General features: G+C 44.2%; 1 protein-coding gene across 1 annotated transcript in view; it reads left to right on the forward strand.

Moving 5' to 3' along the window:
• SLC2A12 (solute carrier family 2 member 12) overlaps positions 1-13,557 on the forward strand; it is a 32,144-nt gene extending 18,587 nt beyond the window's left edge. Inside the window, exons 3-5 of the mRNA XM_086632064.1 lie at positions 8,552-8,674; positions 10,872-11,004; positions 13,461-13,557. Coding sequence (XP_086488190.1) covers positions 8,552-8,674; positions 10,872-11,004; positions 13,461-13,557 — 353 coding nt within the window. The remainder of the gene's footprint in view (positions 1-8,551; positions 8,675-10,871; positions 11,005-13,460) is intronic.
• The last annotated feature ends 3,996 nt before the right edge of the window (positions 13,558-17,553 follow it).

Consider the following 17,553-nt stretch of genomic DNA (forward strand, 5'->3'; position numbering starts at 1 on the left):
GAATGGACATTACAGATTTTAATTAAAAGGTCTTTTTTGCATGACAGTATGTGATGTATTATAATAAGCACATTCTTCCTTGAAAGCTTGTTTTCATTTTTTCTTTTTCTCTCTTTTTCTTTCTGCTTGCCCTGAAAGATATTCTGTCTTGATGGGACAGTATAAGCATCTACATAACAAAGGATGAGAAAGAGAGACAGTGGCAGTGAAACTCATTTGCAAACAGAATTGCCATCTCATACATCAGTTCAAATCAACTCTATTAGGGGACTTGAAAAAAGGTGCAGGCTATTACATGCCTGCCTCAAATAAAGCTATGGTGCATCCTACTGATATATTTGCTGCTGAGTACTTGGGTACTGAGTTATTGGGCCACAAATCACATTAACTAAGACAATTCTATCATTCCCAGACCCTTATACATCTATCACTTCTTGCCCAGCAATTCTTTGGATGGGAATCACTGTTTATGAGAAAGCTCTTCTTGTTTGTGACTATTCTTTCAAGCTGAAAATGGACGGTAATTGAAGATCACTGAAAACAGAATTAAGATTCAATATATTGAACAGCTTGCATGAAACAGGAAAACCCATACCAGGGATTATGTTTTTTTCAAGTTCATGGAGATGAAACTTACAATAGTAAAAAAAAAAAAAAAGGCATTTTTAAAATGAAGGCATGAGCCTTCAAATGAAATGGCCATTAAAATGAAGTGGCAAGAAGGTTAGGGGAGGAAAGATGGCTGGGGAAAATCAGGTGAAGTACATCTCACTGCTCTACTTCTCAAGTGGCCCATAAAACAGCGGAAGGAGTTAATGTGTTGGTCTCAAGCCTCTTCCCCCAAAGCCCTCCTGCTGCTCTAACATAAACTGAAGGAGGCAGCAGTGAAGGGTGATTTCCATGTTCCACATCAAGGTTCCTTAAAAAAGCACATACGACTGTTCTGTCTGTTAGATAGTGATGCAAATAGTACAAACACTGGACAACAATTTTTATGTACTCTGATACAGCCTCAGAGATAAAAGGATTAAATCCCACTTGTCCTAACATATGTTACTTGAAGGAGCCAGCCTAAAGGATTAACCATTAGAAACAGAAATGTAGTGTACCAGAAGAGAATAAAAAGAATTGAAGATTTGCCACACCACATCAGCATCTTTTGGATCATCAATGCTATCAGGTATCTTGCAGCCAGTAGTCATAAAGCCGCTCGGAGAGAAGCGCCTCGGAAGCTGTAGCATGAGGTATGTACTGCCTTCGCCTGCAGAGATCGGGATGCAGCCAAGGGCGTGAGATTAGCTGAGGCTTCTCCTGACTGCCCCATCTCTCAGCAACAGAGCAATTCCACTCCTCCTAGTGTGCGCACGCGGGGTTTGATTTGACCCTGGGCAGGCTGGCACTCTGCTGGCAGCTTACTCGCTCTCCTAAGCTATATAGCCGCTCATTTGCTCCATATTTCCCAGTTATTAATTTTGAGCAGCCACTTCAGTCTCAATTATGGGGCAGAGCCAGAGAGACAAATGGCTCTCATTACGCAGAGTCACTGATTTTTAATGCCAGTCACGATCATCTGCTTTGGCCTCTTGCACGAAACGATGAGCAGAGTTTCAGTCCATTTTTCGTGCATCATGTCACTTTTACCTGCTTTGGAAAGGGATAAACTCCCTCTCACCCTCTCTTCTTTCTAGTCTAAGCATCCCCCTGTTTTGCCAGCCCCCAAAATCTCCTTCACTGCAGCTGCTGCAAAAACCTTTGCAGGGGTTGCATCGTGTGGGTGCTGGGAGCCGTGCTAAGACAGTGCTGGTGGATCACAGCAGCAGGTCCCCCCACCTCCCCAGATTCCAGCTCTGCCCCAGTACTGCGTGCCTTCATGGGTACACACCTCACCACCACGCACACCACGAAGGCTTGTGCCATCCCCTGCAACGTGCCCTTTGAAATCAAGGCAAACCAGTGCTGAAGCTGGTCTTTTGTGAGAAGTAGTTGGCCGTCTGGATATTTGTGTTGATACAAAACAGAACCAGAAACCAAGTAAACAAAAAACTTTTGGGGTATCGTAAGCCAGGAAAAAATTCTGATCTTGGCAAAGCCTGTCATTAGCCATGCCCTTTCACTTCTTTCCTCTCATGGCAGCTTCACAGTGGCTTGCTTGCATCCTTCCCCAACACTGATCATTTGTTACACATTCTTAGATGGTCTGCCTGCATTACTGGGGAATAATCCCTCCCTTACCTTCCCTTGGACCTCTTGTTGCTAACAACCCAGTCCTCCCTTTCAAAGTCTTACATACTTCTGCCTACTTCCCTCCTAAGCTGTAAGTCCACTTAATCTCTTTCCAGAGTCTATACCTCAGAAACTTGAATTCTTTCAAGTATTTCAAGGGCCACTTTCTAAATCTCACCATAAAGAACTTGATCTCACACAATACAGGTAAAGGAAAGGAAAAAATCCTAAGCAGCAAATGAATACCAAGGGAATTTAATATTTCATAAATGAGGGCTGCTGAGCAGCTTCCAACTTGCTTCTCCCTCCTGGCAGGAATAAGGTCAAAACAAGGACATTTTTCATTCATGCACCTCACTTGAATGTTGAGTACCCTCAAGCTCACGGTATTTCTTAGATGTTCTCAGATGTTTCTGCTTCTCTGACGTAAGTCTGTTAATTTTTTAAATTATTTTTTATTTACTGCATAGCTGTAAAGTAAGGAAGTAAGGAAGAAATCATGCGAAGGTTTGAGACATCTCTTTGCTTATGGCCCAAATATAAAGCTCATTAAGTTGGCCAAGTCAGCTCAAACAAAAGGGCCACTCAATCAATCTGTTACCCTGACTGCAACAATAGCCAGTAGCAGCTGCTGAGGGAAAATACATAAGAAAAGGCACATACAGCATGCATAGCATGTCCTTCTGGCTGTCTATAGTTTAGTGACTTCAAGAAAATTGTTGGGGATATATTTTTACTATTGTGAGCAATAGTCCTTGAGGGATCTTTTTCCATACATTCAGAGAAATAATGTTTTAACACCCATAATTTAATCATTTTGACTCACTAATATTTTTCACATCTGAAACATCTTGTGAAAAGTGAATTCCATAGTTGAACTATGCATTGTCTGCAAAAACACATCCTCCTGCATTGCCTAACTGCTGTCCCTGGTAATTTCACTTGGATTCTCTTGGTTTGTGTCTTTAAAAATGTAACGAAAATCTCTCCTCTGTTCGTCTCCACTTCAACTGTTTCCCTCCGCTGTGCGTTACCTGAGCTGAAGAGTTCTCATCTGTTTAATCGCTCTTTGTAGAGCCCATTACACACCTTTCTCTGTGGCTCATCTAGTTCTGAGATGACCAAATCTGCATGCAGTGTGACAAACACAGAGACACAACGGGCATGCTCAGTGACATATTCAGTGTTCCCTTCCCAATAATTGCCAAGCCTCTATTTGCATCCACGGCCTCCGCCTCGCGGGAGCTGATGCTGTCCCTGAACTGCCCACAGAGGCATCAGCACTTCTGTCCTGAGCAGTGGTGGCACACTGAGGTGGGTACTGGTTTTCTTTCAGCCTGGAGAAGAGGAGGCTCTGGGGTGACCTTATAGCGGTCTTCCAGTACCTCAAGGGGGCCTACAAGAAAGATGGGGAGAGGCTGTTCAGGAGGGCCAGTTGTGATAGGACAAGGGGTAATGGTTTTAAAATAGAGGGAGGTAGATTCAGGTTGGATATTAGGAAAAAATTTTTTACCATGAGAGTTGTAGAACACTGGAAAAGGTTGCCCAGAGAGGTGGTGGATGCTCCATCCCTGGAGACGTTCAAGGCCAGGTTGGACGAGGCCCTGAGCAACCTGATCTAGTTGGAGATATCCCTGTTCCTTGCAGGGGGGTTGAACTAGATGACCTTTGAAGGTCCCTTCCAGCCCTAACCATTCTATGATTCTATGATTCTATATGTGTTACTTTGCGTGTGTCAATAAGGAATTTTATAGGTTGTTTTTTCAATACTTTGAGATCCTTTTGCAATTCTTTGTGATCATAGAATCATAGAATCATAGAATCATAGAATCGTTCTCTCCTTCTTTATTTTTTTTTTTACCCCCAATAATTTTGTACCATCAGTAAGTTTTACAAGTCCATTCACCTTTTCTGAGAGATCTGGAAATATATGGAACTAGATGATCTTTGAGGTCCTTTCCAACCCAAACCATTCTATGATTCTATATACTGAGCAGATCCAGTAATCTCCTTCCACTGTGAAAACTGGCCTTGTCCTTTGCTTCCTACCATAAACAGTTATTGATCTCTACGCATATCTTCTCTTCTATCCCAAAGCTCTTTGAAATGGAAAAGCACAGTGGTTTGATCCCCATGCTCCTTAACTCTTTCAAAGAGATATGGCTTTCATCAGCAAAAACTAGACAACTCTTCCTCAAGACACTGTATATATCTCCACCTTTCCTTCTTCCAGCTGAAATCATTTAGCTTTATCCTGGCGCCAGCCAGCAGCTCTGTACGGAAGTCTACCAGGGTGACCCCTTCCTCCATCCCCACGGAAATTTTTCTTCAGTGTTGGCATGTGTCACCTCCTCCATCCCTGGCTTGTCATCTCAGCCAGCAGACTTTCAAAATACTTGGCTGTCTAATGATGGTACTCAAGTAACTTCTCAGCAATTATACTGGGTTTTCTCTGTTTGGACACAGCGTACGCCTTTACAGAAGGCATATTTCTGTTTGTAATAGCTTTCTTCATTCAGTTGTTTAGCTGTGCTGAGCTATTTCTTTTGATTATATTTGGTTGTCTGTGTATTTTAAGCCTCTATTCAGGTAATTTAAACGTTCTCCATAACACCACTAAAGCATTTACCCTGATGGCCCTTTTAATTTCTTTCTAGGAAGCAGGCTTGTTCTAATATTGTCCTCCTTTTTAAACAAAATGTGGTAGGCTCTTGGCTTTTTCATTTCTACAAGAATATTGAATTTGAAATGTTATAACCAATGTAACAGAGCGCCTTTGTAACAGTTACATCTTGAACTAGCCCTGCTCAGCACTGAAGCAAGATTTGCTTTTCTTCTCTCATTAAGTATGGGGCAAAGTGCTGAAAGAAACCCTCATCTACGGTAGCTAAAATGTAGTCCCAGCACTGTGCTCCATTATGCAGTTTATTCAGCCTTAATGGGGGCAGCTGAAATTTTCCAGTATTATTTTGTTTTCTGCCTTTACAGCCCCTGTGACTTTGTTTAGATGTGGATGTCACCATCCTGGTCAAGGGGTTGTTTGTATACCTGAATTCTCTGCTCTACCTATTTGGTTAAGGAACGTCAGGGCATCGAGTTTCTGTGACATTTAATGAAACAGTTAAGCTTTCTGATCCAATGCAATATTTTCTTCCGCATTTGTAGTGGGTGCTTTTTTTCTCTAGATTATACCATAATAAAAGACCATTCAACTGTACAATTTTTCTTAAGTGTTGTCAACATACAACGTGCTGCAGGTCAGCAAAGGTGAGTTATTACTTGTAGCACCTGCGTGAACGAATCCCTTAGTTCTCGAATCTAGCACACAGACTCATGCTGAGCCCTTAGACTCATCTCTTACCCACATCTGACCTGCAAAGCATCAGCTCTTCTCCCGTCCGTTCCACAAACACTGGCCAAGGGTGGCTGGAGCAGATACTGAAAACTATTGAGTGTCTGCAACGTGGTTACTATCACAGCATCTTTTTGAAATACTGTTAGCTCGCACAGCAGATGGAGAGGCGGTGGGGTTATTAAAACCCTCTTTTCAAGAGTGGGCTGATTTCCCCTGGGAAACATCGCTGCTTAGGCTGGTAAAGGTAGAGCACACAGCTGACTTTGGGAACGTGCAGGTTAAATTTCTGCAGCGCTGCCTGCACACAGCGCACAAGGAAGCAGCAGTCACTATGAATGGGAGCCTGAACCTAGTTACTGGCTCCCCAAGAGAAAGCCACAGCCCCGCTGTACCTACAGCAGCTGCTGCTTTTTGGCAAAGACACAAATAGTAGAAACAATCCCAGAGAGGTGCTAAAAGCAAAGAATCGATCGTTATCGCTGCCTCAGCTTGAGGAAAGGGATAAACAGAATGTAATAAGTCTCAGATTTCTACAACTGCTATTTCTCCATGGGGAGTAAGCCCATCCACTCCTCGCCAGCTAAGCTGAGGTCAGGGCCATGCCAGAGGAAGTAGCTACCATTAGCAGACATGAAGAACAGATCTGGTATGTTGGCAGATCTGTCTGAACTGGTTGAAATAAGAGTAGCTAAGCATCGCTGCAGCTGATGCAGATGCTCAAGTATTTTGGTTACTTAACAGGAAAATAATATGTTTCAAACCTCCAGACAAATTGTAGTTAGCCTGAAAGGGCCAGTTTGTTCTTGGAAAAATGCCTGGTATTGGAGTTGCTGCAGTGCCACACATTTCAGCCATGGCATGAGCCATCCCCCAGTGCCTGTAACGCTGCCGGAGCTCATCTAGCTCAGGGCTCGCCCAGCCTGGTGGGGTGGCCGTGTCAGTGTATGGGGCTTGTTCCTCTTCGCTCGGTGCCTCTCTGAGCAGCCACTGCCGGTTGCTTGAAGTCAAGAAGATTCTAGAAGAAGCAAATACAGAATAAAGTATCTGAAGAAAAGTTTTTTCTTAACCCTGTCATCTGGAGGCTGGTTTATGCCTGGCAGAAAGCGGGTTTGAATTCTTTCAAACTTTATTTTGATCCTGTCTAACGTGTCTATGAATATCCCCTTTGCTAGTCCTGGTGTAATCATTTTCCCAGCCAAGCTCGGCCGCTGGGTGCCAGGCTCTCCTATGGAGACGATATCCACAGGCTGTGCATGCACCCCTGAGAAAGGCTCCTTTGCATCTCGCTTCCTTGCTGCTTTGCATTTCAGCTAGCACTCCCTGTCGTGACATCTTGTATCGGCTGGGACTAACGATACTGGTTTCAACAGCTGAAGGGTGGCAAAACACAATGAAGAGATCTCCATGCATGGCCAGGGCCTGGTTTTGCTCAGGCGCAGGGCTAGCTGGCCTGAGAGGAAAAAACACCTGCTGGAGAAGCCAAGTCTCTTCTTCTTTGCTCCCTCCTTGCGTGTAGAGACTCCACAGAATACGCCCAGGGTATTTCTTTGGAGCAAAGTTTGTCTTGTCAGCAGTGAGCGCATTAAACTTTGCTGCAGTCCAAGTCAGAAAAAAGAGAGAAGCGTCTCCACGGCTGCTGGCAGCTGGCAGCTGTGTTGTGACTCTGTGCCGCTTGACTACGTGCCACTGTGTTAGGCTCTTATGCAGTGTGGTCTTGATTCTCCGGAGTGAAATCACCACTCTTCCAGGTCACTCCCACTGTGGGAGTGAAGCTCTTTATGGTTTTCCTTAACAAAAATCAGTTTAAAAAATCTGGGCTAGCTCCAGAAAACATCGAATTCAAATCTGTGGTACAAAGAAAGATAAGAATTTGCTTGAATCTGCTCGACTCAAGGTTCAGTTAATTTTTTTTTTTCCCTTTTCAGTTGATCCTTTATAGTTTCCTTCCACAGCACTTTTTTCCTTTCTATCTTTACCAGTACTGTCACATAGGAATCCTACAAGCATCCAAAGGGATGTTCCAGTGTGATGTGCGCTCAGACATATGGGTCACTATTTTTAAAATGTAACTTTAAGACTGCCCAATGTAAGTGTCCTGAGGAAACTCCCATCCATCATTTTGCAGAAACAACATCGCACAGGAGCAGTTTATAAGGTCCATGTCTGAGGGTCTGAAGACCCAGTTCCTCCATGTGTACCTCTCTGCTCTTGTGCTGGTCATCTGCTAACCCACAACATCTTCACACAGCAATCTCTTGCTAGTGCCTCTTGCTTATGAACAAAAGGAAGGTGGGGTTTGGTGGGTTTTTTTTTTGTTTTTTCATAACCAGGAATGGTGCAGAAATGTGGTGTCTGTCTTTTGCGTGTGTGTGTGTGTGGTTACACAGTCAGCTCTTTATGACTGAACTTGTTTTCATGGGCTAGCAACACCAGCATTTAGATCACCTGTGTTGTGGTGTGATATGAAGAAGTCAAAAAACAGGCCCCCTCTCTTCATTTATACTTCAGCAATCCCATTTATATGGCGCGGACAGCTGGAATAGCAAACCTGCTTCAGTGTGGCAGGTTGATTTATAAGGTGGCACAAATAGACAGTGCCACTCCGAGGCTGAAGATTACTTTGGTTTGCTGCCCCGCTTCCATTAGCGTTACGTCACTTGAGAGTTATGTACTCGGGGCTCCCTTTCATGCACAGATGTGCAGTCAGAGCTCACTTCCCCGAGGCCTTCCATGTTTCCCAGTTCCATGTGCTGCTCGCTCCTGGGGGGCCGGGCAGGAATGATGTCCCAGGTGATGCTGGCTGCTGCGCACGCTGCTTGCAGAGCGTGGGTGGTTCTCAGGGGCTTGGGCCCACACAAATCTGACATCTCTGAAAATTATCCTGTTCTTTCAGGTGCTTCACCTGAATTCATGGATTACAGCCAGGAAAGCCATCCTTTCAAAGACAATATCTTTTTTTTTTTTTTTTTTCAGTGTCCTGGCTGGTCCTGAGTGAAATTTTCCCTGGTGGGATCAGAGGACGGGCTATGGCTTTGACATCTAGCATGAACTGGGGTATCAATCTCCTCATCTCCTTGACATTTTTGACTGTAACTGGTAAGATTTCTCTGTGTCCTTCCAAGTTGATATTCCAGTGGGCAAAACGAATCTTCCCTATACAAAGAACACTGCCGAAATTGCAGCCATGATGCCCCAGGAGCCAAAATCAGCTCTCTGTTTGGGGGCTCTTTGTTAGTGTAACTTCACCATTCGCACCACAGCTTTTTAAGTTTGTACTAGTAATTACAGCCTCACAGTGCTGGCTATCAGAGCACCTCCACATCAGCTCCATAGGCTGTGAACCCCACCTCTAAAAACCATCATTTCCTTAACAGGTTTAAAATACATAATATTTAGGATTTAGTCCTGCACCTTCTGAAGTCAGAAGCTCTAGATCAGACCACAGCTTTTCTGATCAAATATTTTTAAAGACAGTCCCCTTGAAATAATTCATTTTCACAGGAATGTCCTGGCTTTAAGAAAATTTTCTTTAGAAAAGCTGCCTTTGTAAGGTAAAAATGTTTCAGGTTTTAATGTGAGAAACTAGACTACTGTATAGTAACTTATGGTGTGATGATAAACAAGGGAAAAGGTTAAATGCCGATATTGAAATTAATTGATTGGCAAATATTTTATTCAAATAATTTTATTTCATAAGAAGCTTTGCAAATTTTAGTTTTCAGTCTTATTCTGAGGAAAATATGGGCTGAAAATCAAAATATGAAAGAGAAGAGAAATTCCAGGTTTTCTTTAATGCTACATTACTCTTCACAGAGGCAGGCAAGCAACCCACAAAAAATTGAGGTGGTTTTAATCCTGTGAGATGCGTTTTGAGATAGATTTGAAAATGAATGTGATCTGTGACTAAAATGGGTTTCACATTGGTGTTTTCTCTTCTTAAAGAAAAAAAAAGAGAGAGAGAAAAAAACCCCTGAGTACTGCCTTGGTTAAAACCAGGAAAAATATGGCAAGTTAAACTCATTGTGTCCACGCTAGCTCTGTAGTTGGGTCAAGGGTCCTCTTCAGAAGCAAATAATCCAGTTGTCCCAACTCACTGCACTTTGGTTTGCATCACAGAACTGCCTCCTGAACTACACAAGCTTTTGGACAAAACCAAATCAGAAAATGCATGGTGAACGCTCGCCAGCTGCCGCCACATGCTCAGTCCTTGGACCAGACTAGAGCTATTCCTAAGGAAATGTCCCCAAAACCAGAAAGTGCAGACCTCAGGTCCTCAGCATTAACTGTTTCTCCTCAAGGTCCCCTCCCATTGTGCAGCATTACTTGCTAATGCATACCTAGCTGTTTTTCTGGTCTCAGTTTCAATGAATGTAAAGCCACAGGAACTCTGTTGGCTTAGCTGAATCTAATCTGGATTTATGGAAACATAACTACAAGCAAATATGCATTCCTAGTCTACGGCAGAAAGGTAGAATTGGAAATTCCGTCTTCAAGTGAATGTTTGTAGAGGTCACAGTGGCCAGCAGCACCTGCACTTTAGGTATCTTATGCAGAAGATACCAGCTGGATTAGCAGCTTCAGCTGCAATTTTTATCTCATGACACAAGCAACAAATGTCTCGTCAGGCTTAATTTTAGCAGGGGAGATGGCTAAGGGGGCTGCAGCAGCCTGTTGGGTTTGTATGTGCTTTACTTTCCAGGGGCTGCAGAGTGCATCCTCCAGCCTGAGGACCTATCTGCCCCCAAACTGGAGGTTCAGAAAACCACTAGCTCTTGGCTGGCCCCATTAGGAGTTCACTCCCTCTCTGGTGCAGGACTCACAACTTGCAGTGGAAATGCTGGGAGCAGACAGGTGGGGAGGATTAGCTGGAGACAACTTGCAAAAGTAGGAAAAATGCTTGGTTTTGCTCCATGAAAGAACGTGCAGCAAAACCTGACACGAGTGGAAATCCAGGGCGCTTATGACCCCCTGGTGACTTTACACAAACCAGTAACAATGGCTACTCACCGTTTTCATCCAGAGTGACCACGTGCAAAACAAATCAATAGGTTCATGCTAAATGGGTCGATATGGGCTCATGAATTTTCTTTCATAAGGAGTATTAGAAAAAGCAAAAAATCAAAACCACTCTTCTTTTTCAGATTATGGCCAGGCACAAATAAGTGAGCCAAGAATAACAGCCTAGCTTCCTTCTAACTTCTCCTGTGTATTAGAGGCTGCATCCTACAAAAACATGGCAACAGGAAAAAAAAATATTTGAAAATTAAAAAAGACATGTTTTCTTCCTTTGTAGAGCTCATTGGCTTGTCCTGGGTGTGTTTCATTTACACAATAATGAGCCTGGCATCCCTGGCTTTTGTTATTGTGTTTATACCAGAGACGAAAGGATGCTCTTTGGAGCAAATATCCATGGAACTAGCTAAACAGTAAGTACCAAGCATCTGACTGCATCCACCAGGTGACAGAGGGACAAAGCCTTTCAGTGCCACACGCTAAAAAAAAGGAAACAGCGTTGTTTTTTTTTCTGGAGAAATCAGATTCTTTCAAGGATTGATGTTGTACGTGTTGATCTCAACGGCCAAGCAAAGATTTTGTTGGTCCTGGAGACTGGCCCTAAAGGGATGGTGGTTTCCAGCAACCCCATGAGGAACGCCTGCAGCCAGACCTGGCTTCTCAGCACTTTTGCTGACTAGTGTTCCTGGAGAGGAGGGCAACTGTGTTCTCACATTTGGGGCTGGGTTTCTTGGCTTGCAAGCAGAAAAAGGGAAGGAGAGAGGACTTATCTCAGATGCTTCAAGGCTCCATGTGAGTTTTGATAGCTCTTCTAGATGGCCTTTTTTTGTGTATTTTCTGAGTCCTGTGAAATTTTCTGAGCTCTGTAGACTCTATGAGCTCATACCCAAAAAAGGTTCTTCCAGCGTGAGTTTTGTGTCCCCACCTCACCAATTAAAAAGGTAGAGAGCAATAAGAGGGAGAGAGAGCACTGGTGATGCGAATGCCACGTGTGTGCTCCTTTAATATGACCCACTGACTGATTTTTGTGTCTTTTGACTGTACCTGTCTCTTCTCATCCCTCAGAAGCAGTGGCCCTTGGAATTCCATGTGTTCAACAAAACTAGCATATCAATTTGGAGAACAGAATTAAACAATCTGCTGATACACATGCTGTCACTTACAAGCACCAAATGCAGGTGTCATTGACCATAAATTAACCACCAATTTTTACTACCGATTTGCTACTGCTCCCATTCTTTTAAGTTGTTTTATGTCATAAAAAAATATAGAAAAAACTAAGCAGCCCTGGTTTTTAAAATGCAGCACTTTCCTGATCTGTTCAAAGAGCTGCTGTACAGCAGCTACTTGTTTTTTTTTTTTCCGAGCTCATCTCAGAAGTTATCAGTACAATGAATAAAAGCATAAAGAAATGAGAGGGAAAACAATTTCGCGGGGCTGATGGCTTGGGGTGAGTGCCCAGCCTCACCACAGCTGGCGGCATGCTGCCACGGGGCTGGCAGCATCCCCTGGCTCATCCGCATGCCCAGGCATGACCAGGCGATGCGGGGCAAGCAGCAGCCAGAGAGTGAGGTGTGAAGGGACAGGTAGAAATGTTCAAAACTGGAAATAAGTCAGTAATTGAAGAGTGAATAGCTTGGTGCGATGGGCCATCCCGTGTTTGGGTTTGGGTTTTTTTAGATTATCAGAGAATGTTTTTTCTAAAGGGTACGCTGAAACTCAGCCAGGCTTGAAGAAGTTCCTTTATGGGAAAGAGGAGTTATCCCGGAGCACAAAGCCCGGAGCCAGCCGTGCTGCCGGAGCCACCGGGCTCTCCCTCGCAGCCATCACCGCTTCACGCACTGAGAGACCGGCCTTGCCGGGCCACGTCTCCTGCCTTCTCCTCCCTCTTAAAACAGACATAAATCCACGGAAGGGCAGGAGCCGGAGCCCCACGGGGGCAGCCGGGGGCGGAGCGGAGCCGGCGGTGGCCGCCCCGGCGGAGTGTGCGGTGGGGCCGCCGGGGTGCTGTGGTGCCCCGGTGCGGTGGGGAGAGGCTGCGGGGCTGTCCCGCCGGGCACCCACAGAATCACAGAATCACAGAATGTCAGGGATTGGAAGGGAACTCAAAGGATCATCTAGTCCAATCCCCCTGCTGGAGCAGGACCACCTAGATCAGATCACACAAGAATGCGTCCAGGCAGGTTTGGAACATCTCCAGAGAAGGAGACTCCACAACCTCTCTGGGCAGCCTGTTCCAGTGTTCTGTTCCCCTTACTGGGAAGAAGTTCTTCCTCATGTTTAAGCAGAACCTCCTATGTTCCAGCTTATATCCATTTCCCCTTGTCCTATCATTGGATGCTGCTGAGAAGAGCCTGGCTCCATCCTCATGACAGTCACCCTTTCCATATTTATAAACATGAATGAGGTCCCCCCTCAGCCTCCTATTCTCCAAGCTAAAGAGACCCAGCTCCCTCAGCCTTTCCTCATAAGGGAGATGCTCCTCTCCCTTCATCATCTTTGTGGCCCTGCGCTGGACTCTCTCAAGCAGTTCCTTGTCCTTCTTGAACTGAGGGGCCCAGAACTGGACACAATATTCCAGATGCGGCCTCAGCAGGGCAGAGGAGAGGGGGAGGAGAACTTCTCTCGACCTACTAACCACACCCCTTCTAACACACCCCAGGATGCCATTGGCCTTCTTGGCCACAAGGGCACATTGCTGGCTCATGGTCATCCTGCTGTCCACCAGGACCCCCAGGTCCCTTTCCCCTGTGCTGTTCCCCAACAGTTCAGTCCCCAACTTGTACTGGTACAAGTCCCCTCCTGGCAGGAGGATGGCTCCACCGGCTGTGTGCAATGGTGAACTTTTGTGGGTTTTTTGTTTCCCCAGGAAATACGTGAAGACCCCCTTGTGCTGGGCGAGCCAGCGCAGGGAGACACTGGTGCCGGTGGAAGTTGCCAAGAGAGAGAAAAAGCAGCTCTACTAGACTCGGGACAATCAAAGCAGCCTTCGTCAAGAGACTGATAGAAACGAAAAAAAAAAAGGAATGTTCAGCCATGCTGTGGTGCTGATGGGACACGTGGTATCTTTATAAACACAAGATATTCTCTCTTTCATTTCTTAGTAGAGCTTCTTTCAGTGGCAGTTTACAGCCAACATTAAAGATTGTTGTAGTTTATAACTTGCTGGGCTCTGTCTGTTTCCAACTACCACCTCTTACACGCAGGAGGTGAACGCAAACTGGAATATCGTGCACAGTTCTAGTTGTCCGTGTTCAAGAAGAGTTCAGCCCGGAAGAGGTGCAAAGAACATCTAGCATGCCAAGGAGAAGCAAAAGCCTGTCTCTGGGGAGGAGAGCACCAAAGGCAGGTCTGTTTAGCCCAGCAAAAAGGAGCTGAAAAGGGTTAACAACTTTCTGTCAGTACATTAGGGAAGACTACACTATGGAGCAAAAATGGACAACTATGGACTGTAATGATGTTAGTGCAGGACAACTGGGTATGAACTGTGTAGAAATTAATTTAGGCTTCAGCTTAACAAGACTTGATCTTGTTAAAGGATCTTCTTCATCAGAACTTAATTATTTATAACACAGAGCATACTCAGCTTATTAGAGTAACTTCACGTAGTTTCCTGGGAGGGCCAGGATTCAGTGACCTAGGAAATACTCCTCAGAAAACATAATCAAACTGTTTAAGGGGGGGACATTTGCATCATCAATTACTGTACACCGAGGATGGCCTTACAGAGGAGATAGTATTTCCTTGACTTCCCAGTCTCAGGAAAGTTGGAAGCTGGAGGTACTAGAGTTGATGTCAAAATCATTTTACGTCTCAACACAGAGCACACTAGACTTTGACTTCTGGATTCAAAAAGCGAGACTTGTGTGGCACAGGGCAGTGTAAAGGGAGTTCAGAAACTGGAATCACTGCAAATCATAAATTACGTCAAATTCTTGGTTATTGCTTAGCAAGTGTATCCTGAAGTACTCCACAAACCTCTACAAAGGGTTATCTATATGGCTCTCATGAAAGAACTTTGGTCTTTTTTTCTTAGAAAGTTGATAGATTAGAATGATCAATAGATAAATATTTATTAGCAAAGAAATAAATGGTTCTTTGTTTAAAGAAAGTAGCATGCTTTGAAAGTGTGCTGGCTGTCTCGGCAGCCACACAGTGGCATTTCTTCCAGCATTTAATTGAGGAAACGAGACTGACAGTGTCAGCTGGAGTGCAGATACTACTTTGAACTAAGCACATGATCCCACTTTATTTGCTGTCTCATAGCATTAAAGCCACTTAACTGTGTCCTGCACTGAAGGAACAGTAACTTGCTGATCTAGGTAAAGTTCTACTTCTGAGCAGTGAGGACCAGTTCTGATCAGATTCTCACATTGTCACACTGCTAACTACTGACATGGTCAATTTATAGGAACATGTCTATTCAGACAGTGAGTACGTGTTCAAAACCTGAAAAGAAACTATTGAAGCCAAGAACATGATTTGCCAGAAGTCACTGGAAATTTAGCTACCTCGGGATGGGATCCTACCAGCCAAATCTGTAGCACAACTTTCCTGCATTGTAAGTTTTCAGGGAACCCACTTAAAGTCCCTGTTGGACTTTTGGTACAAAGATCAGGTAAGTAGTTACCACAATGCAGGATTTTTAACCATTCAAATCCCACGTCATCTAAAACAAGCAAGACTCTGGAAGAAGCTCTTCTACCAGCCACTGGCTAGCTGGTTAGCTTACGGCAGTCTTACTTTTTCTGTCCTGATCCCAGAACCAGCAGTCCTCACAATAACCTCATGGGTGCCCCGAGCCCGGGCTGTTTTTAAGAATGCTTTGATAGTATTCGTAAGGCTCTGCAAGATACGGTTTCTGGCATACAAAACGTAACGAAGATTAAGTAAAATCTCCTGATAAGGGTACATGTGGGCCCTTTTGACAGTCTGTAGGAAGCAAAAAGAGGCCAAGCACACCCAGGACACATGGACGGACAGTGGGGCTGTGCACCTGAGGTGTAGGAGACTCAGACCGAAGGCCCCATCGGAAGCAGTAAGCTCAAAAGCCTTTCGCTCTCATTCCATACGGGGAATCTGTAGGTTCTCATCCCAAGCTGAAATTCCACTCTGGATCTCAGGTGCTTCCACCTTGTCCACAGACAGGGAAAAAGTTTCTTTTCTTGTACTTTGAATTTTCCAATAAAAATCGAAGACCTGCTTAGAATTTTGTTTGAAGTCTACAGTTCCAATATCAACCACGAGAGGCTAGGGAGAAGAGGTCCCTTTGGCCCTGCATGGGAGAGAGCCCATGGCAGAGTCTCCTTGCATTTCCCTGACCTCAGCAGCAACGGCAACACTGCAGCAGCAGGAACAGGCAAAGGCACAAACATTCCTCTAACTTCTACAAACAGTCAGAAAAAGGATGCCAAACACATTAGAGCTCAGCCACGTAAAAGTTTCACAGCAGTGTGAAACGGAGAGCTGGAGAGCTGGGTTTGGAGCAGTGGGAGAGAAGCCATGGATGAAGAAGGCACACAAAATGCAAGGGGAGGTGAAGTCAGAGATTGACTCTGGCAGTGAGAGGAAAGGGGGAACTGAAGTTTTTAAACACAGATGTTTCATGCATAGAAGGTTTAATTTTTTACCTTAAATTTTCACACATAAGTTGGACGCATAAAAACTTCAACAACCAGAACGCGGCCAAAACCTACAAGATTTAGTAGGGGTTTTGGTTTGTTTTTGTTGGTTTGTTTTTTTGTTGGTTGGTTGGTTCTTTTTTTTTTTTCTTTATTTGGAATGCTCCGATTGGCATCCTGATTTTTGCACTTCTGGGATCAGCTCACATTGTGATACACAGCCTGAATTTCATTTTGTTTTAAACGATAGTACACCTAAGCAAAGAATAGTTTTGAAAACAATGCCTTCCTGCTAGAGAAAACAACACATTCTATTACTGAAATTGAAAGAATAATAAAATATGGGATACATTGTCAGTGCCATGTGTTGCCTAAAGAGTATATGTCAAGCTCGGAAGCCTGGCAAGCATTTGTTGAAGAAAAGCAAAAGATCATAGATCTCAAAGAACTTCTTAAGTGCCAGCAAAGGGCTACAGGCTGGACCTGCTAATACTGTAGAACTTTTTTCTTAGATGAACAGTGACATTTTCTTTTTATAAAACCTACAAATTCCACTATTGGTTTTGAGCACTTGTAAAATCGTCTTATCAAAAAAGTCTGAACCCACCATTTTCTGGGTTTCTGCATGTTAGTACCTTCCTCAGTTTTTTGGCATTGACTTTTGCTAAAAAAGAAACCTCTCCACCTGCTTCATATTTACAGTGGAGGGTGGTTATCAGCATTGTGCGTTCTACTAAATCAGCTTCAGCAGAAGAAATATTAAGGTGACTCTGGGTGGTCTTCCAAATGTGCTGTTAGTTTATCAACATCATCCTTAACAAGTGCCTGAGATTAAATCAAGTAACGTAATGTGGTTTTAGTAAGACTGTGTTGCAGGAAATTCATCCATTTCCTGATCTGTGACTTTACCAGGTTGTGGGTTACCTGTGTTTCCAATAGCATCCCCGTTTGATCCGCTTGGTGCTGTTTTCTGATGGTTGCCTCTAGATAGCAGATGCTTGCACGCGCAATCCAAGCCTGTACAGGCTTACAATTTCTGTTACATCACATTTAGCGAAAGTGGCTTCTGCAAAATTTTTCTCAGCGTTGCAGCTTCCCAAACAAACCTCCGCTGTACTATATTTTGTGAGTGTTCTTACAAAAATAAATTTAACTCAGAAAATGCCATAGAAATTGCCTCCCCACCTTACAGGTTTTGGCTTCATTGCAAGCTCTTCAAATGTTCCCCATGTGCACTTATTTAGTGCAGAAACAAATAAGTTAAAACACCATCTTTCCGAAGAAGGCATAGTTCCAACGCTGGTTTAACTGCAGAGACCCTAATAGCTTCAGGTACCTCCA

Source organism: Tauraco erythrolophus, chromosome 2 (assembly GCF_009769465.1).
Source record: "Tauraco erythrolophus isolate bTauEry1 chromosome 2, bTauEry1.pri, whole genome shotgun sequence".
NCBI lineage: Eukaryota > Metazoa > Chordata > Aves > Musophagiformes > Musophagidae > Tauraco > Tauraco erythrolophus.